This window comes from Pezoporus occidentalis, unplaced genomic scaffold (genome assembly GCF_034315485.1).
Source record: "Pezoporus occidentalis ecotype Australia unplaced genomic scaffold, CSIRO_AGI_Poc_V1 ctg49, whole genome shotgun sequence".
In the NCBI taxonomy this organism is placed as follows: domain Eukaryota; kingdom Metazoa; phylum Chordata; class Aves; order Psittaciformes; family Psittacidae; genus Pezoporus; species Pezoporus occidentalis.
The window spans coordinates 2,501,720-2,511,086 of NW_026915824.1; the positions used below are offsets into that span (position 1 = coordinate 2,501,720).

The 9,367-nt window shown below is 42.5% G+C and overlaps 1 protein-coding gene across 5 annotated transcripts in view; it reads right to left on the reverse strand.

Annotated features, from left to right (window-relative positions):
* NPNT (nephronectin) overlaps window positions 1–9,053 on the reverse strand; it is a 46,317-nt gene extending 37,264 nt beyond the window's left edge. Inside the window, exons 1-2 of one of the 5 annotated variants that reach the window (XM_062636687.1) lie at window positions 8,757–9,031; window positions 7,298–7,398 (exon numbers count right to left, since the gene is read on the reverse strand). In XM_062636687.1, the coding sequence (XP_062492671.1) occupies window positions 7,298–7,398; window positions 8,757–8,827 (172 nt within the window). In that variant the 5' untranslated portion in view covers window positions 8,828–9,031. Of the gene's footprint in view, window positions 1–7,297; window positions 7,399–8,756 lie in introns of all 5 variants that reach the window. The other 4 variants (XM_062636688.1, XM_062636689.1, XM_062636690.1 and 1 more) reach the window with 4 other exon arrangements.
* Between the last annotated feature and the right edge of the window lie 314 nt (window positions 9,054–9,367).

Here is a 9,367-nt window from a genome sequence, read left to right on the forward strand (position 1 = left end):
AACATGGATTTATGTTTTGGGCTTATTTTTAATCAATTTATATGCCAATAAAATTAATGTTAGCAGCATAGCTCATTACGCTATACAGCCTTATTATAAAAGACTGGAACTTAAGCAACAGTATCTCTTTGTAATTTAAGTAGTATGTAACCAACACTTAGCAGTTTGCTATGCTTGAAACTTATATTGGTTTAAATAAGTTTTAACCAGAAGTACATTAGCATTTGCTATAGGGGAGAGAGGCTTCCCAGGTTGTTGCAGGGCTTTGAGAGAAGCATCAAATACAAATACACTACAGCTGGGAACAGTCAAATCATGTTACGGCTGAGATTTCTTTGGAAAAAAATGGACTGTATTATTCTACGTATGCAGTGCAGGAGAGATGCAGTAGGGAAGTGAAAAAGGATACTGTATCTTTAACGTAGTAAAGTCATAACTGCTTTAAAAGCATAAAGCTGTAAACTGAAAAAAAAAGAAAGAAAACAAAGAAAAACTGAATAAAAATAGCAAAACCTCATTTTCTTGCATAGCAGTATTGCAATTTTGTATAAAATATCTTTTCTTTGAAAAGTACCAGTGATGCACAAAAATATTGGTCATTTTATAAAGAAGCAGACATGCGGTATATCAATATTAATTAACACTGGCAACACGATGCATTAATACAGACTGCATTCTTAAACCACAAATTCAGTAACAAAAACTTATTCGGTAACAAAATCTTACTGACTTTAAGGAGGTTTCTGCTACTGAGCCAGCCTCCTGTTTTTTGTGACAGCCAGTGTTTTCATGGCTCCTTATTGACAAAATAATGGTTTATCTTTGTGCATCTTGGACTATACAGAATTGCCATTTCCACTGAAAGCATTGTTATGTGCAAGAAACAGAAGTCCTAAGCAGCTCATGGCCTCTCCTCCCATTGATGTATGGGATGATTTATATGGGTAAACTCCCATCAACATTGGCCAAAATCTTTTCCTAGGCATCAGTGAGAGCACAGCCACCTCTTCCTCCCACCACCTTGCATCTCTGTAAACAGCTCTGCACAGTACAGATATATAGTCTTTAAGCTCACTAGGAGAGGAGCAGCAGCATAGACACTGTAAGTTTCTTCACAAGTGTTGTAAGAAGGCAGCAGCATGCACAGTTCCCAGCAAAGCATTTGGTTATGCCTGCATTTGCTTTATCAGCTTGTACAAGCTCCCCTGTCCCTCTTGTAAGTCCTATTACAAACTTCCTGAAATCACGTGCTTCCCACTAGGTTCACCTAAATCTAAATGTTAACCTGACACCTTTCAATTTACACTTTTTAATGATGCACTGCCAAGAGGAGGTGTAAACTGATGGCTTGATTTCCACTTTTACTAATAGGCTATTTTACTGTATACCTTCTTGAATGCTCTATCCTTGGGCTTTTAAACCAATTGTCATCGTTTAAACTGCCAGGAAACTACTTAGCTGACCTACTCTGGTTTGGCTCCCCTAGGTCAAACTTCAGTACAGGGGGATAACCAGATTGAGTTACAACAGATGTATGCTCTGATAAGAGCACACTCATCTTCACAATTCCCTCTCAAGACAGACTTTATTGACTTTGCTATTGTTTAATGAGAATTCAATATTGAAATGAGTGAAGTAATCAAGTAACATCACTACTTGTAAAATCCATGTTCAGTGGGATTTCATTCCCATTAAGCATCTTCTGTTGGTTGAACTTTCTAGGATCTGACAGTAGACCTGCATTCGTTTAAAACCGCTGCAGATCCAACCTTGTATTTTGTACATACACGAAAACAGCAAAAGGAACCCTTTTTGTCACCACCTCTAGCAAAGGAGTTGTCCAAACTGTAACACAGAATGAGAATTCAAGATGGTTTATATTGCTTTTCTGCAAAAAATTTTGCTTGACCTTTTAAATCTACATTAAACTACTATCTCTTTCTACAGTTCTTGGCAGTTAAACTGCAGCTAAAATTTTGAAGCAAAAGGCACCCTACATCTTTGTACCTTGACAACATATAACTAGCATACAAATCAATTACAAACAGACATGCAGCCAAGTGCAAAGCAGGTGTATTTCGTATATGAAAGACAAACACATGTGGAAACCATTTTTATAGTTTTTGAGAGAACTACAGAGATATTTGTAAGCCAGCTAAAAGCAAGACAGGTGGACCATTAGTTCTAAGAACACCTTTCAGGAAACCAAGATGGATTAGCAGAAAAATGTCCACAAAACCCCATTTTTCAGATAACCCCTAGCATGGTCTGTTGGAAACTAAAGGAAGGACTTCCACTTTCATGCTGAAGAATGAAAAGCATCACACTACTTCTCACATAAATCTCTGCATGAAATGGGTGTATCTCTTACCCCTTTTGTGAGTGTTCTGATAGGCTAACAAAGTTCCAGAGCTCACTATGTGGGTATATATTCACAGCTCATTTCTGTACACTGGATTACCAGTGAGGGTAGGTCAGCAGTGGTCCCAAGGACTTCCCTACTGCTTGGCACACCTCTGACCAAGCAGAGACACTTGGACAGCAAGGCCCAGATTATCCTTTCCTTGAGAAACACTCCAGAAAACAGCCATCCCTGACAGTGGAATGCTGTCACAGACATCTCATTAGGGGGGAGGACATGACAGGCTTCAGCAGGTCTCCTAGACTACGGTAGCTAGAACACAGGAATGGACACAACTGTTTTCTGTTCTGCAGTTGACATTTCTCATCCAGCCCTACCACTGCAGGAAGTGCAGATATGTCAAATCACGACAATTAATGCTGAATAACATATTTAAAGAAAAAAAAAAAAGATAAAAATGGTTGAATGCACTCCCTAAGGCAATTTTTTTTTTTCTGCTGGCACACAGAAATGTGTATTTATGCAAGATGTGTGCAATGATGCGGGCCCCAATTTGGGTTTCCCTGTATGCTTTAAAATCCATTGACTGGGTAATGGGTTACGCAGTACGCAGATGCAGTTGCCTTACAATGCAAAAGGAATTATGAATTAAAATTGTACCGTTGATATTCTGCTCTTACCAAAAAACATTCTGTCACAAGAAGTCAAAACCCCCTACTCAGAAAGAAGAAATCCAGAAGAAATTTTCTACCCTCACTTCTGCTCTGGGCTATAGTCTTGCTGTGTGCACAACAATAGCACATAAAAAACAGAAGTCAACAGCCCTATTTTTACATATGTCTCTACTTTATCAACATAACATTTTTCACAGAAGCAGGCTGTTGTGTGATTACTCTCACCCACACGTATTATTCCCACTACCACTTATTAAGGTGCAAGTAAATCCCAGAATCTGGACTACAACATGGGATTTTGGACTGATTTCAACTGGGATATTGAATATCTAACTTTAAAGGACTGATACTGTGAGTCCACCAATGTAAAGGATCATCTCTACTGATGAGCAGGGTACTTTACATAAACTAAGAGTTGTTGCTATTAACATTTCTGCTGCTTCCAAATTACACTTTTTACACTCAGGGTTTAACCAATAAACCTGGTTTACACACCAGATCAAAACCTCAGAAAAGCTACTTTGTTACATTAGTGATGAGATATATCCACAGTTCTAAATCTAGATTAGGCCATTAAATAAGTGTGGATGGATTTTCAATTTACAGGGACTAAGAAATGCCAATGAATTTGAGTTAGGTTTGTTCAGCCCCTTTGAGAATATGCCTATTTTTAAATCAAACTGGATCTAGTTGTCTAAAACTTGGATCCCACTTTAGTGTTCATAACATGCAAGAAATAAAGAAGAAAAAAAAACACCTCATCCAACCTCCTTCAAAGTTCTTGATTATTTCAGTTGGAAGGACACCTAAGTGCATTTGCTGGAACTGGAAAGGGCATTTGGGAAGTCAATTTCATCTCGCAGAACAGAGAATATTTGTACTAGCTGAGATGTTACAGCTGACGCTGACAGTTTACAGACAGATCAGACCTATATGCACTTCCGTACATGTACAGGTCTTGGTGTAATTTATCAACAGGAGACAGAGAATGTTTTAAAGGAAGAGCATAAATTAAAGGAGAAGCCTGATCTCAACTTCTTCCTACATGTTTACAAGAGTGAAAAGATAGCTGAGTTATGCTGACTTGCGTTACCAAGCAGCAGTAAGCATGATTATGGTCTATGTGCACTCCTTTGTCAGTCAAACTGACACAGAAGGAATTGCTCCACATTTCACAAAAGCAAGTTTAGATAACACGGTTCATTTTCCATTTGCAACTGTATGGATGGATTATGGATGGAGGATGAGGAGCAATGAGTTACCAATGTTTAATGAGTTACCACGTCAGCTGTGCCACACTGCTACCCTGTGAAGAGCTGACATATACAGGCTTAAACGTCTGTCACATTTTACCTTAAATCTCACAGTTGGTTTAAACTAACACACCTTTTTCTCAATAAAGGTGGGCAGAAGGCATGCCCACACATGTTTAGTGGAGCAGCTCAGCTGGACAGCAGAGTCTGTATTCAGGTATGTTAACAATCACCACCCCATGGCTCATTGTGGTTCTAAACTGGGACAACCCTATCACGTACCAGAGCCTGTGTTCTTGCTACACTCTGGCTCCAGGATGGCTCTTACCTTACATTTGTTGTCAGAAAGATAAATTCAGAGGTAATTAGCGCCTACATAGTAAATTATGCTTGAGTAAGCAGGTGAGAGTCCAAAGGTGCTGTAGCACTTGGAGGCATACCAAGGATGGCTCAAACTAGTTTGAGAAAAGCAGTTCAAGCTTACTAATGAAGAGCTCAGCATTATTGCTTGAGTATTTACAGCTTCTCTTTTAGACTCACTTGTAAACTGAGTCTCATCACTAACATTTAGACCTGACTTTATACGTTTGCATTGTGCAAGTACAGTTTACTCTAGAAATGGCAAAGAAAAGATACATTTAGTAAAGAAAGTCTGACATGTATTTATGTCACCAATTCAGGGACAGGACTAGGAGGTATGCCTTTCTCCATAGAGAAAATGGGAGAACTAATTGTGTACTTGGCCCTTTGTAAAAGCACTCGAGTTTTCCTTTGAGGCCAGGAATGCTGTGTTCTGTGCCAGGTTAATCTTTTATACTGAATGCCACATTCCCAAGGTGGAGGGTTGACTACAGGTTTTCTGTTTGGCTGCAAGCACTAGAAAGATTCATTTCAAGCACTAAAGAGATTCACTTTCATTTAGTGTAATCTCCCGCTCTGTGATATGACTGGAATTCTCACCACCCACAACTGGGGAAGATTTTCTTGCTTTATTTTGACAAGTTTGGCTGCCATCTGAAAACTAGAAGGAGCTTCTAAGTTTTTGATAAAGTCTTTGCCCAAATATCTGAGACTCTTCTGAGCTAGTGATTCAAAAATGATCAGCACCCATTATGGGAAAAAAAAGATAGGAAAAAAATGCATTCAGACACCTAAGTGATAACCATATTCTTTTGAAAGTCTGGTCTTAGCTACTGGAGATGACCATGTAAAATCCGTCTCTGCAATTCTTCGAAATGTGCATAGAAAGCAAATCTGTGAATAATGGACTAAAATGCAGTGGAAGGAGGTGAGAATTCACCCAGCTTTAACCTTAAAAAATAAAAAGAGCATTTATGATACCTAAAAAAGTTTGCACTAGAAATGACCCCATTGACAAAATTCAAAGAATAAAATATACTTTTTGTGTAGTATTACTTGTCTTGTTTTCAACTTTTAATTATGAATCTTTTGCTTGCATCACTTTTGCTGTTGCTGTCTCCCAAGATCATAAAAAATGCAACCTCAAATCAGACTTGGTAATAGCGAGAAATTGACTTCCAGCTGCAATTTATGGTCACAACACAGGCAATGACTTGTGTAACAAAAGGGCCACAGGGAGACTCTTTTAATGTTTTGGGGGTTTGGTCTTGTTTTTAAACAATGTGAATTTTTTATACTTGCCAATTAAGCTTTTGTAGCCTCAAACATTTAAATGCTCAATGATTTTCAAATAAAACTGCATTACAAAAGATGGACATATATGCTATCAGCTCTGGAGCAGCCTCAATAAACCTACTTCACATTCTCCTTCTTTCTCTATAATCATTCAGCCCAAGGAACCAACTACTTGGTACCAATCAGAGCCCTAAAAATCAAAGTGATTCATGGTATGGCCTGAGAGATACCAACCTGAGAACTCTGCATCAAAAAACAGTATCAGGTATGTTATGTTCCAAAAGTACTTTATTTACATAGCTTTTTTTAGCAGTCATCTTATATACCTATTAAACATTGTAGGCTTTTAACACACTTGGGAAGAAAAAAGCCAGTCTTGCTGTTTACAGATTTGAACAAAACCTTTGCTGAGAGTCCACAGTTGAATTGCCAATGCTATTTCTATCTTTTGCCTAATATTTGGCACCTGCAGTCACTGCCCTGCAGATTAAGCAATGACAGTATTTAATACCTGGTTTATTTAAAAAACAACTTGTCAGAAAATTATCTACTTTTCAGACATTTGCATCTCAATAAAATAAAAAAGAATAGTATTTATAGGTTCACTCCTGCAAAAATTTAGGGGATATCACTCATATGTGCACTGTTAAACACATGAGCAAGTGTTCCATATCAAAGGCTATAATTTTAACAAGCTGAGCTCTCTATGACACTCCTAACAACTTTAAGTTCCACACAGTGCTAGCTGCCACCACAGAATACCTTTTGAAGATATAGTTAATGATGAAGACTTATCTCCTTAGTTATGCTGCAATCATATCAAGGGTTCTAGACAGATGTGAGAATCTCAGAGATGTTTCTCTTCACGTGTGACCCAGTAAAAGGATGCTGTCAGTTGGATTTATTCCCTTAATTTAGGGTTACTGAAAGAATGCTTGAACTTAATACTAACTGAAACATTTCCATGGACTTTCTCAGTGAAATATCAACAGCTTGGTTTCCTTCTTGGACACAAATATTCTTGCCCTGCAGTGCTTGTAACATGACACAGTGTAGTGTTACGTCAGGCTACTAGACCAGAGCACAAAATGAAGCGGAAACCAAACAGAAATCCCCAAATTCTCATTGCCCCAGCTAAAGTTTACCTTACTCAAACACAATGATTTTCAGTACTGCTGTTAATCATAGACAGAATTTTAACATGACAACATCCTTCTAAGTCAGTCAGGCTCAGACGTGAAAAGCCTAAGCCCTGTGTTGCAAGGATGTCTGTGAACACGTGAAAGAGGTGATGGGATGTGTACAAGCCTTCTCTACAAGTGACTAAAAGCCCCAGCAGCAGTGATACTCACGTTGGCATTGTCCCCAGGACAACCGGGCCCAGCCCCAGCAGCAGTCAATTCTACTCCCAAACCGACACAGTCCTGTGGAGGAGACTATTTGCCTGGGCCACCTGAGCGAGACAGTTCAAAACAGTCTAGTGAAACATTTTCAAAGTAGCTAAAATTATTTTAGATTAAAAAAAAAAAAACAAAAGACAAACAGCAGCAAAAACCTCTCCTGCATAGAGACATATAAAAGTTAAAAAAAAAAAAAATAGAAACTGCTTTAAGCTGAGCATATGATATTTCTATTGTTAATAGTTTAGTGTAGGAAATGTAAACGACGACAGGCAAAAGAGAGAAAAAGCCTGAAATCACCGACGTGCTCTGCAGTGTGCTCACTGCTGCCGCTTCCAGGCTGGTATTGAATAATTCCAGAAGTCTGAAAGGATTTGTAAACTGGAATAAACCATCATCAGAAAGTTTCAGCACTGGCTTATTTTGTAACACACGACCAACTTTTCTCACTGAAACATTAAAGGGAAAAAAAAAGCAAAACAAAAGTTTCCTGAACTGTTGAACAGAAATTAAATACAACAGAAGAGCCGAGTCTTCCCTTGTTCCAAGGAAAAGACTCCACGGTCCCAAGCAATTACAAAGTATTGACATAAATCGTTAATGTTTTTTAACGACAAGCTGAAACCCACTGCCTTTGAACGAAGCCCAAAGGGAATGAATCCTTGAGGGGGGATCTCGCTGCCCGATCTGTCCGCACACAGAACCGCCGCGCCAGCTCCCCGCAGCACCATGCGGGGTTCTCCCGCTCGCTCCCCGGCCCGCCTCGCAGCCGCTCCCTACACCTGACACGCTCGGCACGACCCATGAGGCACCCGCTCTCCGAGCATCCATTTTCACTTCGCTTCATGTTAAAACTTGAGTTGTGATCTTCACCGTATTCTGTTTCAGTGCCTCGAGGCGTCAATAAACTGATTTTATTTTCACAGCACGCAAAGTACTTCGGTTTTAATCCTTGCAGGACGCCACCCCACCGGAGTAATAAACGCTCCGTACCTCAGCCCGTACTTGAGCTGCCGAGTAACGCGCGGGGAGGACCGGACGGAGGGCGCGGGGCCGAAACAGCCCATCGGGGAGCCCCGGGAGCGGCTCCAGGTCCCGCCGGACCCGCGCCTCCACCTGCGGCCGGTCGCGGTTTGGCCGTGCGGCTGGGCCCCCTCAGCCAGCCGGCCGCGGGCACCGCTCCTGGGCCGGGAGGGGGGACTGGGGTCCCGGGACCTGTAACGAGCCCCCCGCCGCCATTTCACTCCCCGGCGGTCAGGAGCCCGCGTGCCGTTACTACCGACGGCGCCCCTCGCCCCGTCGGGGGGTGATCCCGGGCTCCCTCCGCTCGCCCCGCAGGACTCCAACCTGCCCGAAGCAGCACCAAGCGCGCGTCCAGCCCCGAGCAGCGCCCGCGGAAGCCGGCGCCTACCTCCTGTCAAACTCGCCAGCCACCCCCAGGGAGAGGCAGGATGCCAGGAGCAGCCGCAGAGAGAGCTCCATGGCCGGTAGCGGAGGCGCTCCCCACCGCCGCCCTCAAGGCGGGCCGTGGGGTCCGGCTGCGCTGCCACAGCTCCGAAGCGACGGCGGCGGCGAGCTCCCGTCCCTCTGCCCGCCCGCCGCGCTGCCGGGCTGAGGAGGCGCCGCACAGGGAGCGGCAGCACCGGCCGCCCCCAGCAGAGGCGCCCGCGGTCGAGCCTCCCGCCTTCCCGCTGAGGGACACCCAGCGGCGCGGGTGAGCTGCCGGGGCAGGAGGTGGTGGGGATGAGCTCCCGCTCCTGCCGACACTGGCCGGGGAAGCAGACCTGCGGTCTGAAGACACGAAGATGGGTGGGCTTTGTTCTTATAAGCACTTCGAGCTGCGACTTCTCATCAAGTAGGGCGGCCACCCACTGCTCTCTGCGAGCAGTCCACAACCAAAGCCAAGAGCATTAAGATGTGGCTTTCCTGTGCCAACCGAACTTCCCCCAGAAAAAAAGCTTTTCGAAATAATGACAAGGTGTATGTTGTGTTTTTTCTGGCTCAAACACTCCTATTAATAGC